This window comes from Patiria miniata, unplaced genomic scaffold (genome assembly GCF_015706575.1).
Source record: "Patiria miniata isolate m_02_andy unplaced genomic scaffold, ASM1570657v1 HiC_scaffold_10, whole genome shotgun sequence".
In the NCBI taxonomy this organism is placed as follows: domain Eukaryota; kingdom Metazoa; phylum Echinodermata; class Asteroidea; order Valvatida; family Asterinidae; genus Patiria; species Patiria miniata.
This window is the reverse complement of record NW_024037048.1, coordinates 8011795-8032482: the sequence shown is the minus strand read 5'-3', so window position 1 is coordinate 8032482 and position 20688 is coordinate 8011795. Positions and strand designations below refer to the sequence as shown.

The following is a 20688-nucleotide window of genomic DNA, read 5'->3' as shown; positions in this document are numbered from 1 at the left end:
TTTTATAATCAACAGTTAAAGACAAAGCACATCTCAAAAAAGAAACTGATTAATATAAATAATTATTAAGTCCTAAGGATATTTAAAATTTTACTAAGGAAAGTGCAAAATTACTGAAATTCAATAAGACATGAGCTATTGTGTTAATCACACCTACATTCAGGGGCAGCGGAACGCTTTTCAAACTGGGGGTAACAACAAAAAGGGACCCTTGCTCAGAAAAAGGGTCACCTTCCGTCGGTGTGAAAGTGGAGGGAAAGAGCATGGTCCCGTTCACTTTGCTAGAAACCTTTATGACGAGGAACAAATTATGAATACGTTGTCCATCTTGCTCTTTGTGTTTCTTTTACCTAGCTATGTAGAGAGACCATTTTTATTTGTATCGTATCGCGAGGGGCACTGTTGCTTTTGATGGCAAGTTCAGTGACCATTATATTCGTGTGAAGAACGCTATTTTTTGAGGGGCCAGTTTCCCATCTTGAGAGGGGGCACAATTTTAAAGTTGCAAGCGGGGCACTAATTTTGCTTTCGAGGGGCAGTTTTCCATCTCGAGAAGTTATCGGAAAGGAGTTCTATTGTTTTTGATAGCCAATTTTCCATCTCGAGAGAGGTACAATTTTATTATTGCGAGATGGATATCTGCCCTTTCGAGTGGTAGTTTTCCATCTGGGGAAGGGGACAATCTTGTTAATGCGAGAGGGGTACTTTTGTTTTTGAGGAGCAGGTTTCCATTACAAGAGAGAAGACAATTGTATTTGTAGCGCAATCATATGCTTTCATAAATTGACCGAAAGTCCACGATTTAAATTCTTGTGCAAAACCAATGTGGGCTGTTGTTAAAAAGTTAGAATACAAACAAAGGAATGAGGATTAGGGACAACGATTAGGGAGTCCACGATTGCCGGTGTTAACAAAGATGTGTGTGTTTGAGGGGCAGTTTTGTTTTCGTCTCGAGGGGCACATTTATAACCGCGAGAGGGGCACTTTTGTTGGCCTGGGAAAATCTGAGGAGGGACAGGGGAAAGTGCCCCCCACCCCGCCCCCTGGTTCCGCTGCCCCTGCCTTCATTAAATTTCCAACAAATATTTTTCTAAACATAGACCAATCATCAAGCTCTGCCCACCACGCATGTGGTCAAAAAAACCTATTACAAACCCCAGACCCATCATTAAGCTCCACCCATCACGCACGTGGTCAAAAGCAGGTGAAATATGCTCTAATACATACCACACTCCGCGTTCCAGCCGTGGGCGCGCGTCATTTGCAAGTGCACACATGTCGGGCAGTATTTTGTGCATGCATGTCGGACATTCACGGCTGCTATTGGCCAATACATCATTGGGCGGGGCTTAGTAGGTTGGTCTATCCACCGGTAAGGTTTAACTTGCGTATAGAGTATTTCAATTTGGCACTGAAACCGAGGGCCTCAGTTCTGAGAGGTTTTTTTTTTTTAAGGGTCTTCATTTCATACAATGGCTATTTTGAATTCGTCTGTTGTGTCGCCTCGGTCTTGATCCAAATCTCGTCCACATCGTCCCAATCCCTGACAAGAAAATGGAGTAAAACATTTTGTTTTTTAATTTTAACCACGCCATTATACGTACGCAAAAAGAAGGAAAACACATCTGGATCAAATAAAATACTGCTAAAGTGTGACGTCATCCCTCTGCAAGCAGGCTCATAGCCTAGACAGTCCTAGGTTAACGAGCATTGTAACACACAACTTCTCGGACAATAATTTCACATTCTACATTTTATATTTACGAAAGCGCGTCTGTGTCCGCCACACGTCACCGTGTAAAGGTTGAAATTTTTCACGAGTTGGCCATTTTGTCGAGTTCCCTGAATGTATTTCATTAATTGTTAACTGTTGAATGGGATGGCGCCAGATTTTTTATGCAGTCATCATGCAGCCTTATTTACTGTCAGTTTTTTTTTTTTAATCTGGCTTTAAACATTAGGGAATGTTTAATGACAAATTTTAAATTATTCATTGAAGCAGACAGGAATTGATTAGATATTAACTTGGTTTCATTTCTCTTCGCAAGTTCCAAAAATTACGGTTTCACCTCACTTTTAATTCAATATGGCCGACTCATGAACATGGCCCATATTCGCTCTTTTCACTCTCCGCCATCAGCATGCAGAGCCTCGATCTGGCAACTTTACATAATAAAAAGAGCCGCTTTAGTGATTCCCGTGTATACACGGGAATCACCGAACCCTGACACTGGAATCACTTAACCGATTAGATTTATTGTGTAAGGTTGCCCGATCGAGGCTGTGCATGCTTATGGCGGAAGCGTGAAAAGAGCGAATTAGGTTTTGATGATGGGCATTTTTGCAGTTGAAGATGACTATCATGTGCTCACCATTGTAAGACGACGATCCAGTTACCGTCTTCATTTAGACACGACAAAGTGTAAGTACCCTGGACGTCAGAAACGTACTCCTCGTCAAAGATAAGGGACATCCTCATCCTAGCAGTGGAGCTGCATCCTCCAAGCATGGCCCCTGAGTCTCCGATTGAAGGAAGGACGCCCTCAAACAACACATAACCACCTTGGAGAGGTACAATTATAATTTGATGTTAATGAAAAGTGTGTATGCAACTGGTTCTTATGACGTGTACATTGTATTTACAACATTTTCATTAGAAATAAAAAAAAAAATGGGTTTTAAGTTGGTTTGTTTTTGTGCATGGGAGAAGTATTTGGGGAAAAAACAAGCAAATGACGAATGGATTACCCAATCAGATAATATGTGAATCGGGTGCATGGCTGGGCAAAGAAGAATTGACGCAGAGATCTGCAGAGATTAAGTCAAGTCTTCCAAATTTCTCACAAGTCAATTGCAAGTTGCAAACTTATAAAACAAAATGTGACACGGCATTCCTATGTCAATATCCGTACCATTCACTATTACTGTTGACCTTATGATCTTGGCTTGTAACTCTTCGACTGATTTGTGATTCGAATCATTGATTCGACTTGAATACATCTCTTAGTGAATTGGCTAATATGCTCTGACATACCCGTGTATTTCTGTCTCCAGTCAGCACCAGATGGCGTTTTGCAATTGGCCAGATTGGCGATGACGTCAGCCTCGGGAATTGCCGGATCCTTTAATAGCCCCTCGTCGGAAACCCACAAGGTTCGGTTTGCTGACGAGGCTCGGGTCATTGCAACCCCAACAATGTTGGAGTCTAACCCAAGGCAGCGGATCAGATCGGTAGTCCAGGTTAGGTCATCGGACGAGGAACAAGCCCGAGGCTTAGTAAAGAGTCTGGAAGTACAAGCAAAACAGGGTCTGGTATTGGTATGTTTGCTGATGTGCCGGAACTAACTGATTCAAATTTCCACTCTTTCTATTAAAGGGAGCCCTCAGTAGTTCTGTGAATAAGATAGTGAAATATTCATTTCTTCCAGGCCTGTTCAACATCATGTTGCACTTACAGTTTTGCACGAGGTAAGCTTTCATCAAACAAACCTACGTAAAAAGTACATACATTTTATTATTATATCACCGTATCAAAGGGTTTGGGTATGGACCCCTTTACGGCACCACCTTCCATAAAAAGTTTGCTGCCACCAAGAGTTCAACTGACCTTGTAGTAATTGACTGATCGATCTGGCCGGCTCCGCCCCATTGTGTACATGGTCAGCAAGAGGCGCGCTTATTATCCGATGCCACGCTGCATGTTACAAACGTGTGAGTACACCACCTTTTTGTTGGACATTAATCACGGCTCTGCTGATTGGTCAAGAGTTCATTGGCGGGGCTTAACCCTAAAGGGGCCGGGGGGCGGAATCCGCCCCCCCCCCCTCAACATTTTCCGCGATAGCTTCTAAAATAAATTTTTTCGCAACCCGAGCTGTTATGACTTTTTAGCCTCGAGCTTTGCGCATCTTTTGATACCAAAAACATAAAAATCGGACCACGGGTTGGCACGTAGCGAAAAATTTTCCGGCGCTACGCGCCGTGAAAACTGAATTTTCGCAGATACGTAGTGTACACCGAGCAGAATTGTCATTCATACATATGAATAATTAATTAGCCATAATTCCAAAACCCTTTGACCTATAGTCATGAAATTTCTTGGGCATGTTTAGGAAGAGTTGCTCTATGCATGTGCTGAGTTTCAAAATTTTTCGTCACTCGATGGCCGAGATCTTAGGGGGGGGGCGGAATCCGCCCCCCCCCCGGCTGAGAGATGGTCAAAATAACCCGGCCCCTTTAGGGTTAATAGATTGGTCTTTTTCTAATGTGATAACTTGAGGGCCACATTTCATGGAAATGTATGAGAAAATGTTGCTCAGCAAATTTACGTGTTTAGCAAAAAAATCCGCTTAAAACCAGCTCCAAACAATTATATATTCAACGAAATTTTGGCAGCTACTCGGTTTTGCTAAGAAAACATTACCAGCACTTTCATGAAATGGGTCCCCGTACTTCATGCTTTATTGTATAGGCAGAACGTTGTCTTACCTCATCCATCCGCCGCCGTTCGATTCCTGGTCACAGTCTGCAGGGATTTAAAGATCATTACTTGCTATTGAGGCAATGCATAATTATTTTATTTCTTTCTGGTAATGAGACTAACCTGGACCTGCTTGGTGTACACTCCTGGTGAAATTCAGTTTTTTGCGCGCCAAAATAAATGTCGCTAAGCGGTAACCCATGGTCGGAATTTTGTATTTTTACAAGGGTATCGCGGAAAAGGTTGAGTGGCGGATTCCGCTCCGGCCCTTTTAGGGTTAACCCTAAAAGGGCCGGGGGCGGAATCCGCCCCCCCCCCTCAACTTTTTCCGCGATAGCCTTGAATTTGTTTTTTTTTGCGACCCCAGCTGTTATGACTTTTTGGCCTCGAGCCTTGCGCATCTTTTGATACGCGCCGTGAAAACTGAAAATTCCCACATACGTCGTGTACACAGAGCAGAATTACCATTTGTACATATGAATAATTAATTAGCCATTATTCCAAAACCCTTCGACCTATAGTCATGAAATTTCTTGGGTAGGTTTATGATGAGTTGTTCTATGCATGTACCGAGTTTCAAGTTTTTTCGTCACAAGATGGCCGAGATCTTGGCGGAATCCGCCCCCCCCCCCCCCGGCTGAGAGATGGTCAAAATAACCTGACCCTTTTAGGGGTAAAGCTGTGTTAATTTCTCATCAAATGAAGTTCAACTTACAAACATCCATAGGACCGGCCAATGTGGCTGTACAGTGCGGTTTGATTTTGTAGTTTCCACTTCCAAACGACACGCTTGTCGCGATGTAGGCTTGGCAGGAGGCTAATGCGTCTTCGACTAGAAAACGAAAGTCCACATTAATGGCAACTTGATAAAGGCATAAATCAGACGAGCGTTGTATATAGCAACTTGTCACTAATCCCTAATGCGAGTAACACGTCGCCAAATCTAAATTAAAATAGATTGTACTTAACATATATGTCACAATTGTTACCCTCATAATATCTGAATAATAAACTGACTGATATTGAGGTATCAAACTGGAAGGTAACAAAACTAACATAGGTTTTCCCAGCTATTTTGAAACGTTTATCATTCAAATTCACAGATTCTACTATTCAAATTCGTGCAGGAACATCGATTTAGTGCACTTCCAATGTTTAATTTCGTCTTTTGTCGGACAATTTCAAATTCAGTTCAAGCAAATTCAAACAATGAGCACACGTTTTTGTCACGGAGTATTCGATTTCGTCTCGTCTACGCTAGACCTTGTTATTCAGAAATTAAATTCGTCTAATTGATTGATATAAGATGAATTCGATCTCTGAATGCTGCCATTTGGCAACAGCTTAGACGAATTTGATCCTTAATGACGAATACTTTCAACCAGGTGACTAGACAGAGTGACCACACTTTAAAATTGAATGATAAATGAAATCGGTTTTGGAAAAAAAGCTTGTGAAATATTTCTTGGACAAAATTGAATGTTAGAGTTGGTGAATTTGAATGGAAATCTTTTAAAATAGCCGGGAAAACCGATAATAACAGTCTCCTGCATATCAAGAAGAAATAAGTGATTTTCTTCTTTAAATTGTCTCACCTTTTAAGGTACAGCGAGGACCATAGTATTCAGTTGAACAAATGCACGTAAAGTCTAGCCCCGATGCTAATGAGTTGCAGACTCCATTGTGTAAGCATGGAATGGATAGACATGGGTCTAAATAATTGGGATGAAAATAAAATGTACCTTTACACATTGATGGTTCAAGTTATAATGTATTGTTAAAGTTCTTAATAAAAACAATCTCATACAGACACTCACGATTTCATCCCTACAAAACGCATCTTGTCTTAACTAGACTTATTATAACAAGACTTAGACTAAACATGTAGCCTTCGTATAACTTCACCTCACACTCCGAATTGTGCGGAGCCGTAGCCAGCGGGGCGGCGTTGGTGGTGGGGAGGGGGAGGCATTTATCACCCCCACTATTTATAACGAGTGTCCTTTTTTTCACGAGTGCCCATTTTTTTCACAAGCGCCCTTTTTCACGAAGGCCTTTTTTTGGTCGTTGCGCGACTATAAGTCGGCTATAAGCGCGACTATAAGTCGGCTATAAGTCGGCTATTGCGCGACTATAAGTCGGCTATATTAAAGCCAATTCGGTATCCCAACTGCGCGCATGTGCACATCAAGATTTGACGATTTTTCTTTCGGGATAAACGTTTCATCGTATGCGCGCAATGGCATAGCGGGGTACCAGCAAAATTGAAGAGATCTTCGTGTTCTGAAGGTACAATTTGCCAAAAAAAACCTGTTTGGACAGCGAAGTGTTTTCAGGTGTCTTGTGTCCAAACTTGTGTGCTCACGAAAGTTTCCATCTCTTTTCGATTGCACGAAAAATTTCACAGAATGCAGATTCATTTATACCGAAGTGGCTTATTGTCCCGCCATAAAAGCGCCACCTATTTTTCGATGGTGCACAAGAGTACGCTTTAAACGGTGCTCCAATGAAAGATGGTGTCCAGCCCCAGAGCCCCTCCCCCTTTTAATTTTTTTTTTTTACCGTACGGAGGCTGGGCGACCGGTGTAAAAAACTGTCTACCTTTTAGCTCGGATGAGGCGACTGCCCTTTTTCGCGTCTATTACCCCCCCCCCCCCCCCCCAAATGTCTTTGCTACGCCACTATTGTGAAAGACTGCACTTTGACACTGATGTTCAAAGTAATTATGTTTGAAATTTTATGAGAAACCAAAGGACAAAACTGTAATTTGCTTACCAGGTATTTGACATTCTGGACCGTAATACTCGGGCAAGCAGTCGCAAGTGTAACCGTCAGGACCAGTCGAAGTACATGTGCCGCCATGCAAACACGGTTGTAATGATAAACAAAATCCTGAGTGAAAGAAACAAACTATTTGTTCGATCAATTAGAAAAAAAATGAATTCGCAATTCGAAATCAAGCGTTACGCATACACTTTTGAAATGACTGGGTCCGATTGACCAAGAATCTGAATCCAAACTTGCTCAGTCCTTTTCCGGGTAGAAATGACCCCTTTTCGGGTAAACAAATGACATTCTTTTGGTCATTATGACCCAGAACAGTGTAATTTTGACCCGGAATATTTGGCAAATTTGGATCCATTAGAGTACCTCTGTGGTTTTGTTTTTGTACCTACAGGGAGTCACATGCACACAAAAAACTGAAACCTCAAAGTGTCCTCTTTTTCACAGCTTTGGGAAAAATTTATCGCAAATTTCTACACACATTTAGAGGGTACAGTCCATTAGCTTTTCGACAACGACAAAATTTGTCCTATCGTGTAAATATTTATTGAGTTATGGCCAACTGAAAATATGTCTTGTTTGTCTGCTTGTTTGCTCGTTTGTTCGTCATTGTTCAATATGTAATTAAGTTTTAATTTATTTTTTATGTATATTTATTTATTTTTAATATTTTTTTTCTTGTTTATGTGTTTGTTGCTTGTTTGTTTTTAATCAGTAATGGTTAAGTTTCCTGTTGATTAAGAATGTGCCATGTTTAATTTTAATTTTTATTTAAATTTATACATATATATGAATTTTTATACATTGTTATGATACCTGTGAATGGCGGGTCTCCGCTGTTGGTTATCAAATAAAATGAAAAATGTCATTTACAACCACTTACAACCATTTCAAAATGATGCATGCAGCGTCTCTATATATCAGCTGCGTATGAGTATTAAGGAAGACATCTAAGGGTGTTTTACCTTCATCGCCACACCTGTCACCGAAAAACTCATGTATGCAAGTGCACTCGAATCGTGCACCTCTGTACGTACGAAAACTGGCTTCGCAGGTGCCGTTGTTATAGCATGGATTAGACAAACACGGGTCTGCGAAATTAAAAAGAAAGAATGAACAGAATAAAAATAGAAGATACATATTTTTTTTTACTCAGTAGGGGGCTGAAATACCCTACCATATTTTTATTTTTTATAATGGACAGCATAACCATGCACTTAGGTGTTAAGCAGGCCTCACCTATGTTGATTGAGAATTAACTTTTAATAAAGTTAGCTCCAAATTTAAAAGTGGCAAATTTACTGCTCCACAAAATTGCATTTGTTTGCAATTTTGTAGAGCAGTAAATTTTAATTTTTTTTAATGATATTGCAATCTCATTAAAAAAAATTATTTCCTTTCTAAATAGTTCGCTTAGGTGCCTGCTACTGAAGCTTATCGAAAACAAAATTTAAGTTTTCCAGGTAACCACAAGACTTACAAATTAACTTACCGGGTACGTCACACATTGGACCATAGAAGTGAGGAGCGCATTGGCATCTGTACTTGACCCCTGGAGGGTTATTAATAGCTCGGCAGCTTCCATGCGAACCACATGGATTTGAGAGACAAGGGTCTGGAACAAGAGGAACGAAATTAAAACTGGATCAAAAACTGAAGAAAAAAAACCCTTTTCGTTTGATTTCACTAATAAAACCACCACAATGTTTTGTAAACAGTGTTTTATAATTAAGTCAATCACAGTCTGGTCGCAATTAATATGGTATGAGCAATTAACATGGCAGCAAAGGTTTGTCCTTGTCACAGGTCATATAATTGCAGCCTGGGAGTTTCTTGACTTGAAACTGCACGACCTGTGATGGCCGGTTTTAAACAAGTCCGTCTAAGACCGGGGGGGGGGGGGGGGGGGGGGGGGGACTGATAATGGCCCAAGCCGAAGGCGAGGGATGTTATATACCTTTATTATGCTGCCACCATTTCAGTCATGTTCCTTGTATCCAATACCAGTACTGAATGATAATGTTCTTGTGTAAAAAGGAACCAGACTATTTTTTTCTTCCAGCCTCGCTTTGGTTACGTTGATTTGAATGGGAAAACAATAACGATGGCTGCAACATGACAATGGTCTATTGGCGACCAGGCCCACGGCCGATCTTAAACGAAATAGTTTAATACCGGCCAAGCACACATATTCCCATTCCTTTCGGTCAAAGAGTCAAAACAAGACAAACCGTATAAATTTCCAACAATTTTGTTCAACAATAATACTTTATGTTTTTGAAACGTGGTTTTTCGTAATTATTTGTTTCCCTTTTTTTTTTTAAATTAAGTGTGTTATTTATTGTTATGTTTTCTCGGTATAAATTCTTAACGAGTGACATTTCTTCAGTATCTTCAAAAACTTTTTTGGAACAAATTCTCTCATACTTCTGTCCAATCAGAATGTCTGCTGGTAAATGTACTACACAGAGCTCGCAAGCGCCCCTCCTAACTTCGCCTAATGAGGGCGCTTTACTATTTCAGACCATAAACACGGAGTGTCCTGTCGGCAGAAATCATGACATCCATAACAATCCTAAAAAGGTACGAATAATTCTTTTGTTTCCGTTTGAATGTTCTTCTGTGGGCAAATGTCATAACCGAGAACATTATATGGCTGTACTTAAGAGGAGTTTGCCGACAAACTTGATTGTAAAGTAAAAAGACTGGTTGCCCAAATTCCGGACGCGCGTATTTCTATCCGAACTCGGCCTAAGATTTTGGCGATCGTGAAGTGTAGGGCCCCTGTTTTGTTTCGATCAAATTAAAATTAAGAGTGTTTTTTATTACTCAAAAATGACATTCTAAACCTAAAGCATACCTCTCTCAATATAATGACACCTTTTTGGTAATTTTTGAAGAGTTTCTTGGGGTAGAAATTATGATTATCCTACGCGGTTTGTTAAGGTTGGTGCCGTGCGATTCAGCGCGCCTTGCACACTCACTGTACATCGTGCTGTATAGCCTTCTTTATTTTCATGTTGCGTTTTGTCGTTGTCATCGTCATTTTACCCCCAAATTAATTTTCCCTCAAAAATGCAAAACCCTGCCCTTTATCTATGACATACATGTACCTGCATATTCTTAATGTCGCCATCTAATTTGCTTGGTCAAATAATTTAAGTAGATTTTGTTCCCTTATACATTTTTGTAGGAACCAGGCCCGTTGATACACGATCACCAAGATTTTAGTGTGAATGACTATGGCCGGGGCTATTAAAAAGCTATTGTAAACTGCAGCATTTTCATTCATGCCTTCGGTAAATTATCAGAAATTTTGGAGTCATTAGAATAAGGAGTATAAAAATTGCTCGTAAACTTAAAAACTGGTTCAGAACATCTCAGTCTCAGACTGAGTCTAACGTTTAACATGCTAAGACTCGCTGCAAAATGATAAAACTTGTAGGGCATAATTTTTGTTTTGTTTACAGGTCTTTTGGTATTCTGGGAAGGTTTAAACTTCCACTCGTAAACACAACAGCTGCAACTCGGCCCATCTCGTGTCGGTGGTATTCCGAGACTGAACATGCTGAAGCCAATATGCCAACAATTAGAAGAGGTAATTATTTCCCCTTGTTTCTTTAGTTTTACAGTTTGCAGTTTGGCTGTGCACGTGCATGCATGTACATGGTGTTATTCTTTCCTTCTTGCTTATTTAATTATCTTAATTAGAACTATAGCCTTTGAATTCAAGTTGGTTCTGAAGTGATTGGTGATAAGTGTTTATTGTTTTCTGTCTCTTCAGTCAGGAAACAACTCCAAGAATTGATTGGAACACAGAAAGTGTGGAGGTACGTTATGACTGTAACTGAATGTCGTGTTAAATTTTACTGTGAATATTTTGGGTTTTTTGGGGGGACGGGGTGGGTTTCCTCCTAAACATTGCTTGTATTTGATTTGACTTAATTAGGAAGTGAATTGCTATTTTTAGAGTACATATGCATATGTAGATATTAATTATATGGTTTGTCACATTGCCTTTGTATGGATGCTGCAAAGGCTCAAATCTGTTAACCAGTTCTCGCCGGGATTATTTTGAGAAGAATGGAACGAGGGGCGGGATTACTTTTCACTCGACCTCAAGCCAGGCAGAATGAAGCCATCACCCTCGGGCAGCACACTTGTATTTCCGGTCTCTCTCACTGCCAGATATTTCCAGCCTCACTCTCCGCGTGTTTATTTGTCATCCGTTCTGAATACTGCAAAACTTTTGGGTATACATACATGGCAATCTTGCACGTACTGGTTGAATGAGGTTATGTCACAAGTTTGCTCCTCGTAGTAATGCAAAAACACCGAGTATAAAGAGTTCCAAAAACTATCGCTAGAATTTATAATATTTCAGTAGATGTATTTCCCGTCAAGCTCTGTAAGTTTTTTTTCACAATAAAAACAAGTACAATGTTCTTGTTGTGAGTACCCAGCAAGGATAATGTAATTTTACAAAATGGTTTTTAGTTATAAGATTTGAGGCTTTGCATGGTGGGGTATCGGTATCGTTTCGGTTTGCGGTAACACCATGTGGTAATAACTACTGCTTAGAAGATATTAGTTCTGAGAAGAATTTGTCCTGCTTATTATCAACTTTGCTAAGTAGTTTTTTGTTCTGTTAAGAACAGTCCTGCTGTAAGTTCTAAACGAACTTGTCTTTGGTCTCAACGTTTCGACTAGCCTGCTCTAGTCATCGTCAGGAGACTGGTTTTTAGTTGTTGTGTACATTAAGTTGTTATTTTATGTGTTATGTTAATTTCTTTCGTTCTCATAGTGAGCAGCAGCAGGATAGGTCAGGTCTGTTCAGCCAGCTTGCCCAGAGGCAAGAGGATCTTGAGGAACGATGCATGACAGACAGCTACCAGGAGGCTGTCATTCCGCTGGGAGTGGACCCAAGATGCCAAGAGAAGTACCTCAATTTCTTCAAGACGGTACGCATCGGCAAGATCATGGAAGACCTGGACACATTTGCAGGTAAACGAAAAAGGTTGGAATCTGTGGAGTGCTGTGGCCTCGTGGTTAAGGGCACTGATTCGTGGTCTGTGGGTAAAGCTGCAGGTCGTGGGTTCGAGTCCTGGCGGGGTCATGGTGCGTGTGCCCTTGAGCAAGGCACTTTGTCACTCATTGCTTCTCTCCACCCAGGAGTAAATGGGTACCTATGAGGGCAGTGATGGTTATTGTGATTGAATTAGCTTCCTTGCGCCTAACAGGCAGCATCGAGCTGTATACTCCCCAGGGAGCTGAGATGGTATATGGAATGTTTAATTGGCCCAATGATTAGGGGTAATAATAATGTAAAGCGCTTTGATCTTAGTTAAAAGCGCTATATAAGAACCTGTTATTATTAAGCAGTTTTCTATTTGAAGAGTTCATTTGCAAAAGCAGTTATCTTAATTTTGAAACCTTTTTGAAAAAACCTGCTTTGAAACCTCACAGAGGTTTTGGAATGGTTTTTTTAATCATTTGTTTTTCTTGACAGTATGGATCTCCTACCAGCATAACAGAGACTACACGGAGGCCAATTCTACACCCCTTGTGATTGTCACTGCATTGGTAGATCGGATAGGTACGTCAAAATAGAAACACACATGTGTTGTTTTAGCACTCAGATTGAACAGAACGGAAAAATGACAGCTTTTTATTCCATTTATTGTGTAGGGGTGTAAGCCGGTTACAATTGGGGAATCTGGTCCTAAAGAGCTTGGGAATTCTTATCTGGGTTTTTGTAACATGATGATGGTTCAGCACGCGAAGCCATCATGCACTTACTTGCTTATGCATTTACACTGAGTGTAATCTGAGATGGCTGACTGTACACACTACCAAGAATTATGTGATGTCAAAGCGAAGGGTCTTTAAGCCATAGTGCAACAGAGTGCACTGTATATTTTGTCCAGTATCACATAATCGTTGATTGATTTTTGCAAAATCTTTTTCAGATCTCCACGAAGTTGAAATCCAGTATGACAAGGACATCAAAATGTGCGGCAATGTGACCTGGGCAGGGAAAACATCAATGGAAGTCACCATGCGTCTACATCAGGTGAGATATGTGAACAGGACTGAACATTACTCACAGAACGCCCATGGGTCCGAATCTGGTGGAAATAGAAAGCGTAAATTGATTCCTCAACATTTTGGCCTAAATCACGGGCAGTAGGATACCCCCCTTGCACTTGTAGTACTTTGTATTACATGAGTGATCATTAGAAATGGTGTGGGCATGGGAAACGCATGTGGAAAACTGTTTGGTTGTCTTACCATTATGTGTGGTTATTTCTATAATATAACCTTAACATTTTGATGTGAAATACAGATTGCCCATAATGTGCCAGATGAAACAGCCATGCAAAACGGTGATTTAACAAGCAACCGTTTCCGAGCTGCATATGTATTCCGTACAGAAAACAATTGTAATAGTCCCTGATGTATTTACTCCTTGATGTATCCCGAAAAACAATACGGTGCTGGGGCAGTTTTTGGGCTGTATCGGGATTGATTGGCAGGGTGCTTATGGGCGGTGCAGGGACTATAATCCTGGTATACGCAGATAAAAACAATTCCTTTCAACATGACTATGCAAAGAGGCTAACATACGAGTCACAAGAGAATTGAGGAAATCACCTAAGCTCGTTTTGAACTTGAAGCATCTTTGTTTCCTCAGTATCGCTTTTGAGTCGAAAGCTGACCAACGGAAATATTTGTGCAAAGATTGACAAAATGTGGATTGTTTCTACCCTAAACAACACAGAAACAAGATGACGTTAATTGGAAGAAGTTAATAGGTGCGAGATTTTTGATGGTTGCACGAGACCCAGACAACAAAAGGTGAGGGATAGTTTCAGTTGTATAACAATCAAATAATTATTACCAAAGTAATTCTTATTGGAAAATATGATTTTAATTCTTACAAAGGTCACATATTTATTTTGGGAGTGTTGAAACATTTTCCCTCAGGGCAGCCTACGTACACCCACTAAGGGCCGAGACACCAGAGGAAGAATCCATTATAGCAAGAGGGCAGCAGAACAAGGAGCTACGCTTAGAGCAGTCGGAGCAGTCGTTACTCAAGAGCGCCCCCACAGCCGAAGAGAGGGAAATCATCCACAAGCTGTTCGTCGAAACGCTCGATCAGAGGTTCGAAATCATTCCAATTCCAATTTTTAGCCAAGTGCTGGCTAATTTCAGAAGTGTATATGTATTGAAGTGTCACTCACATATGGGGCGCTGTGGTCCAATGGTTACAGTGTTCAACTCGTGTGCCATGGTACACGGGTTCGAAACCTGACTGTGGGAACATGGTGCTTGTGCTCTTGAGCAAGGCACTTTACCATTATTGCATCGTCCTTCCGATGGGACGTAAAGCCATTGGTCCTGTGTGTTGTGTAATGCACGTTAAAGATCCCAGTATAAACTTGTCGCTGAGAGAAGGGGTTTGCCCTGGTGTTTCTGGCAGTGGCAGCAATATGCGCTGCAGCACCTAGCAAAAAGGTGCTACATAATGGGCCTCATATGCTCATATACTTCATTTACCTGTCTTTGGTTGCATTCTCCCTCAGCACTTTGTATTCTTTGGAAAAGGCGCTATATAAATACAGTTATTATTATTATTTATTATATGGGCCACGTTTTTGCGGTCCTTGACCTGGAACATGTTTCTGACGTCACAGCCATGACATGAAACTTGTTTCCAGTCCACCGCACAAATGCCTGACCACCATGGGAAGACGAATGTTTTGTTCAATTTTACTCGATTTACAAGCAAACATCGGGCAGTTCCTTTTCCAGTATTTTCCCTAGGCAGAGTAATTGTTATGTAAAATCCATTATTCACCACAGACACACCTTATTGGTTCCAAAACCTTTATCCACCAGATTGTTACCTTGGCGCACATAACTTGTAGGCAATATCAATTTGTTTTCTTGCCAAGATTGGTTGGCAAGCAGCTAAATCTCCTTTCTATAGGCGCGGTAACATATAGCCATTAGGGAGCAGTGTTGTTTTTTCCAAGTACCGATTACTGCCGAGTACTTAGGTTGCCGAGTACGAGTACTTGTACCTGTACCTCCAAGTACAAGAACAGGTCTCCAAGTACGAGTACGAGTACTTGTACTTCCGAGTACGAGTACAAGTACTCGCATTTCTGAATACGGCCATACGGCAAATGGTTCATTGTGCGTAATTGGCCCAGGCCCAGTCAGACCGATATTACAGACCCATTCACGGCTAGCTGTTAAATGTGTTCGTCAGGACTTGCACAGAAGAAAATCAGGAAATCTTGATTTCTCAACAAACCAATCAACCATTTCAAACTGAAAGTATCAATAAAATAAGGCCATGGTAAGTGAAGCTATAACATTTTTTTCCCCGAGTACTGCTAATCAAGTACGAGTACTTTGATGATCGAGTACAATTTTGACATGTCAAGTACGAGTACTTTGCTGCCCGAGTACGAGTACCGTCATTTCGAGTACGAGTACTTTGACATACGAGTACAAGTACGAGTACTCAAAAAAAAGTACTCAAGCAGTACTCGAGTACGAGTACCAAGTACGAGTACTACAACACTGTTAGGGAGTTTGCAAAAAGATACAAATGTAACAATTTGGGTTCGCGTGGCGCATGATTAGGCAGGTCACATCAGTTCGGTTTAGTTTTTTGCAGTACGAGATACAACATTTCTAAGTCGTTAGACCCAACAGTGTTGAAGAAAATTTGAGGTGTAGGACATTACACACGTACACACAATTATAACTTTAGTCGTGCACTAATGATATTTTCGGTGTCAAACAATGAATATGGATACAGCTAATTTTTCATCTGAATATGCAAAAACCTGTGTTCTCTGCGCGGCGGCAATTGCATTCAAGTGTCTCACATTTCTCGCTCATCGCTGGCGACAGGGTAGGATGTTGATAGTGCCTTTTACAGCCAACATTACCGTCACTAACATCTCATGTTAAGAACATATTTCTGATGGTCAGTCTAACTTCACTAGCTTAATGATGAATAATTTAAATCTTATTTTCGATCTTTAATTTATGTAGGAGTGCATCTTTCAGCACCCGGGTCAAGCCTGCCAACGCAGTATGGATGGGAGACAGTAAACTCAAAAACCTGATCGTCTGTTTTCCCGAGGTAGCCATATATGAGAACATGATTAATTTCTCATAATATATTTGTATCTAACTTGGTCCCCAAACTTTTTTTGTGTGTCTTGTATATTTGTGTCTGTTTATCTGCATTTCAAAAATATTTATTCATTGATTATTATTTTTGTATACTAATATTGGGAAACCTTCTTTTCTTACTCAGCAACGCAATTTGTACAACAAAATCTTTGGGGGTTTTCTGATGCGACAAGCCCTCGAGCTGGCTTATGCCAATGCAGCAGTATATTGGTAAGTTCATTTTCTAAAACTACCAGCCTATTCCCTCCTATACCATCTTTAAAGGGAAAATACAACATTTGCAATCATCAAAAAATAAAACTACCAAATCATTTTGAAATACCTTGCTGGACTGTTAGTGAATGACAGTGTAAAGCATCCTGTAAAATCATGGCACCTGGTATACTGTCATTTTCAAGAAAAGTGGTATTTTTGAATCAATTTCCAACGCTGATCGGCCGACCAGTGTTGGAAAAAACTGGCTTTTTTTCAAATACTGGCCCCAGTTGACCATCGCACTTGTTTGCAATCGATTACACACCTATGAACGGGTACAAGCCAGCTAGACTGGTTCCCTGACCTTACAATTCCCCAATGTATGTAAACTGCTCTGTTTCTTCTTAAATGGAGTCAGGGAACCAGACTACAGGAAAATGATTGTTTTTCTTGGTTTTTATAGCATTTTCGAACCCAAAACCTCAAAAAAGTCAGTGTAACTATATTTGCTATATATTTCCAACCCCCCAATTCCATCCATTTCTGAAAATTACAGCAAAAGCAAATGATGTATATTCCCTTTAAGGCTTGTAATACAATATGAACATCTGTTACTGGACAGCCAGAATAGGGGTATTGACAGAAACAGCCAACCCTCTGACTTTGAGAATGAAATAAAATTCTGGCTCTTTTGGGAGGTAAAGGTGTCAATTAGGTATGCAGGAAAGGGTAAAGAGGATGAACCTGTGTTTTCAGGAACCCATCTCTTTCGAAGCGATTACGGCAGACTTGAGTCCATGAAATGCTGGTGTGGGGGGATCACCACTACTCCTCCATAGCGAGTCTGTTACCTTCCCAGCATTGAATAATGCCGGTACCCATTTAACACCTGGGTTGAGAGGAGTAATTGAGGTAAAGCGCTTTAATCAAGGGCACAACACGCACGGCCACAGCTGGGTTCGAACCGACAATCTCCCGATCATGAATCCTGTGCTCTACCGCTAGACCACGCGTGCCACCGTATGAAGGATACCAAGAAATTCTGGGTTCATTCATCTCAATGTTTATATTCCTCAGTCAAAGGAGGCCCATGTTCAAATCAGTGGACAGTATTCAGTTCCGGAAGCCGGTTGAAGTTGGCGACCTGCTCTACCTAGCCTCCCAGGTTGCTTACACGGAGAGTAATTACATGCAGCTGAGGGTTCACGCCGAGGTCGTTGACCCCAGGACAGGGGACCGGGACACCACCAATGTCTTCCACTTCACAGTCAAATCAAGTGAACCGGTTCAGTCCGTCCAGCCAAAGACGTACGGAGGTGAGTTGGAGTTGTGCGGATCGTGGCAATGTTGATAATGGGTTGTGGCCTTTGCCAACTTATGTTAAAAGCAAAGTACGAATGGCATTCTCTGGATCATTGTGACCAAAAATTGTGCAAGCTTTCATAGGATTCAAATTAATAAAGGTGCCTAATACCTCCACACCACCGATATACTGTTCCCCCCCTCCCCTTTAAGATATGGGGACCGCTAACTAGCTTCCATTTAAAGCCTTTGATTGGATTGCCTCTGCGCGCGCGCATCACGATTGTTTAATTTTGAATCGCCGTCTCACTTTTGTGCAGGGACGATGGTGATTGAAATCACGATTATCAAGAAACTCACGCTTGTCTTACCATAAAAAGAACATAAAATCACTAGTGTCTCCATGAAAGCAACTTTCAAGCATTTCAACTGCATAGGTTGCAAATATTGAGCGGCAATATTTCTCTCTTTATTGATATTTGCCAGAGATACTTTCAAATTCATCAAAAAATCGAAGCTCATTACCTCCAAAATTGGACACTCGTGGCCAGACCTATTGCCATTTTGCAACAGACTGTCACATCTCTGCGTTAGACTAATGTACTGAGCACATGAGTGTACAGCAATATTCCTTAATTGTCCTTTAATACTTGCACTACGTGTATTTGTCAGTTTTACCATTGAGAGTGTACTGGTATCTGGACTCTGTGCAAAAAATAGTACATGGCGCTTTTCGACCACTTTCGAGAGCTCAGTGGAAGGGACACACTATTTTGCGCATATGTACTGTTTCGCATATGTACTGTACAAATACATAGCGTCTTTGCAAGAGTGTCAGGCATCGAGTCGGCAATGTGTTCGAATGTCCCCCCAACTCTCTCATTGTACATGTAACCGTTTAGGGGTACTTGTGCATGGAGCCTGTAGAGTCAATACAAGATTTACAGACCACATTTTGTGGTTGATAGGTAACATTGCAATTATTGTTTTTCTTCTGGTGTTTGCTTTGGCAGAGTCAATGCTGTATCTCAACGGGAGGAGACACTTCATGAACTTTCTCAGAGAAAATCCAGGTGAAACGCCGGAGTAGCTGAAACCTTGTTAAAACTTATTTGCTTTGAGGTTTCTAAAGGCCAGTTCATGCATCACAGCAGGGATGTAGTCGAGTCCATCGCAAGTCCCTGCGAGTCCATCACAAGTCCTCCAGCCCCAATTCAACTCACAAGCTTTCCAAACAAGCTTTGACAAAGGCATTCCTTTGTTATTGTTCATCCACTGTTACTTGTGACTGAACTTGTGATTTACATTTCGTCACCAACACCACGAGCTGACACACAGTTGCACGTGAATGCGCGGCATGCACACATATTTTACAGAACCGGGTTATTTTCGTTTTCACGAACTGACACCCTGCACAGTGCGGCACTTCTAGCGCGCACTCCGTATATTTCACGAACTGACACTGATCTAAATGTCACCAGTTATAACGGTTATTAATTAAATTTTTGTGTAAGTCACAAGTATACAGATGAACTAAATTAATGTCAAACCTTTCAAAGCGTTTTTCTCCGTACTGTTTTGCCGCAACATGCTTGGGTGTCAGTTCGTGACAACGAAAATCCTTCTATTTCACATCAGTGTCTAATGTGAGTCCGCACTACCAGGTGTCAGTTCGTGAAACCGAAATTGATGATTACACGGTTTTCACTAGCTGACACTTGTGCGTGAATGTCAGTTCATGGTGCCGATGACGATTTTACTGGACTTGTGATGGACTTGTACTGTGATGGACTTGTACTCTGATGGACTTGTACTGTGATGGACTTGTTCTGTGTTGGACTTGTACTCTGATGGACTTGTACTGTGATGGACTTGTACTGTGATGGACTTGTTCTGTGATGGACTTGTACTGTGATGGACTTGTACTGTGATGGACTTGTACTGTGATGGACTTGTACTGTGATGGACTTGTACTGTGATGGACTTGTTCTGTGATGGACTTGTACTGTGATGGACTTGTTCTGTGATGGACTTGTACTGTGATGGACTTGTACTGTGATGGACTTGTGATGGACCTCATGCGTCCCTGCATGACAGGAATGCCAATGAGATGTTATTTTTCTGCGAATGGAGTTTTGCTAGAGTAGAATTGTGTAAATTCCTTGTGTAGACACAATGATGCGATGCCCAAACCGATATTCTCATTCTCATCCCTGCTAAGTATGTCTCAATTTTCATCAGTTTAATTGCAAGTAAAATATTGAATTGAATGCTGCATAAACATGTATGATAAGAATGTTAAATACTTTAGGTTTTATTTATTTCAATGTGATAAAGTACTATAAACATTTATTTATCCATTTTTAGTAGTTTTATTAGGATTAAAATGTCAAAGGCTTTTGAATGTAAACAACACAAAAAAACATGGATTTTTTAAGGACGTTTTTCTCTTTGTAAAGATATTTCAGAACTGTAATTCATAAATTCCTAACTTTTAGAAATGTTGAACTGAACAGCCTTTGTCGGTAGTCGAATTAAAATGTTTGACAAGTCGTTCTGGCAGTAGCTTTTCAGTTTTGTTTTGGGTACCCGTGCAATAGACTAGAGACCCGACCTTATATTGCTATGCCTATAAGGACATTGAACACTATGATATTGGTTGATGTACGTCATGGAGTGGTTTGCATGGGTACATGAGGAACCAA

General features: G+C 40.8%; 2 protein-coding genes across 2 annotated transcripts; one reads left to right on the top strand and one right to left on the bottom strand.

The window, feature by feature from the left end:
• Nucleotides 1–1219: 1219 nt before the first annotated feature.
• On the bottom strand, nucleotides 1220–9823 carry LOC119740531 (neurogenic locus notch homolog protein 3-like). The gene is made up of 10 exons (XM_038215875.1): nucleotides 9790–9823; nucleotides 8757–8879; nucleotides 8230–8355; nucleotides 7256–7372; nucleotides 6076–6192; nucleotides 5196–5312; nucleotides 4489–4525; nucleotides 3035–3285; nucleotides 2373–2562; nucleotides 1220–1543 (listed from the first exon to the last, which is right to left on the bottom strand). Exons 1-10 carry the CDS (start codon nucleotides 9821–9823, stop codon nucleotides 1477–1479), a joined length of 1179 nt encoding a protein of 392 aa, XP_038071803.1. The 3' UTR covers nucleotides 1220–1476.
• Nucleotides 9774–19225, top strand: LOC119736847 (acyl-coenzyme A thioesterase 9, mitochondrial-like). The gene is made up of 12 exons (XM_038210859.1): nucleotides 9774–9847; nucleotides 10735–10862; nucleotides 11049–11094; nucleotides 12069–12268; nucleotides 12774–12860; nucleotides 13234–13337; nucleotides 14046–14122; nucleotides 14252–14431; nucleotides 16343–16433; nucleotides 16611–16696; nucleotides 17759–17997; nucleotides 18997–19225. Exons 1-12 carry the CDS (start codon nucleotides 9822–9824, stop codon nucleotides 19071–19073), a joined length of 1341 nt encoding a protein of 446 aa, XP_038066787.1. The 5' UTR covers nucleotides 9774–9821; the 3' UTR covers nucleotides 19074–19225.
• The last annotated feature ends 1463 nt before the right edge of the window (nucleotides 19226–20688 follow it).

Coding starts and splice junctions, on each gene's coding strand:
- LOC119740531 (XM_038215875.1), bottom strand. CDS start 9,823: ATGATTTCTGCCGACAGGACACTCCGTGTTTATG. Junction 7,373..8,229: donor TGACAGGTGTGGCGATGAAG/GTAAAACACCCT, acceptor TCTTTCACTCAG/GATTTTGTTTATCATTACAA. Junction 1,544..2,372: donor TGGATCGTCGTCTTACAATG/GTGAGCACATGA, acceptor TTTTCTTGTCAG/GGATTGGGACGATGTGGACG.
- LOC119736847 (XM_038210859.1), top strand. CDS start 9,822: ATGACATCCATAACAATCCTAAAAAG. Junction 9,848..10,734: donor TCCATAACAATCCTAAAAAG/GTACGAATAATT, acceptor TTTTGTTTACAG/GTCTTTTGGTATTCTGGGAA. Junction 14,432..16,342: donor GTCGAAACGCTCGATCAGAG/GTTCGAAATCAT, acceptor TAATTTATGTAG/GAGTGCATCTTTCAGCACCC.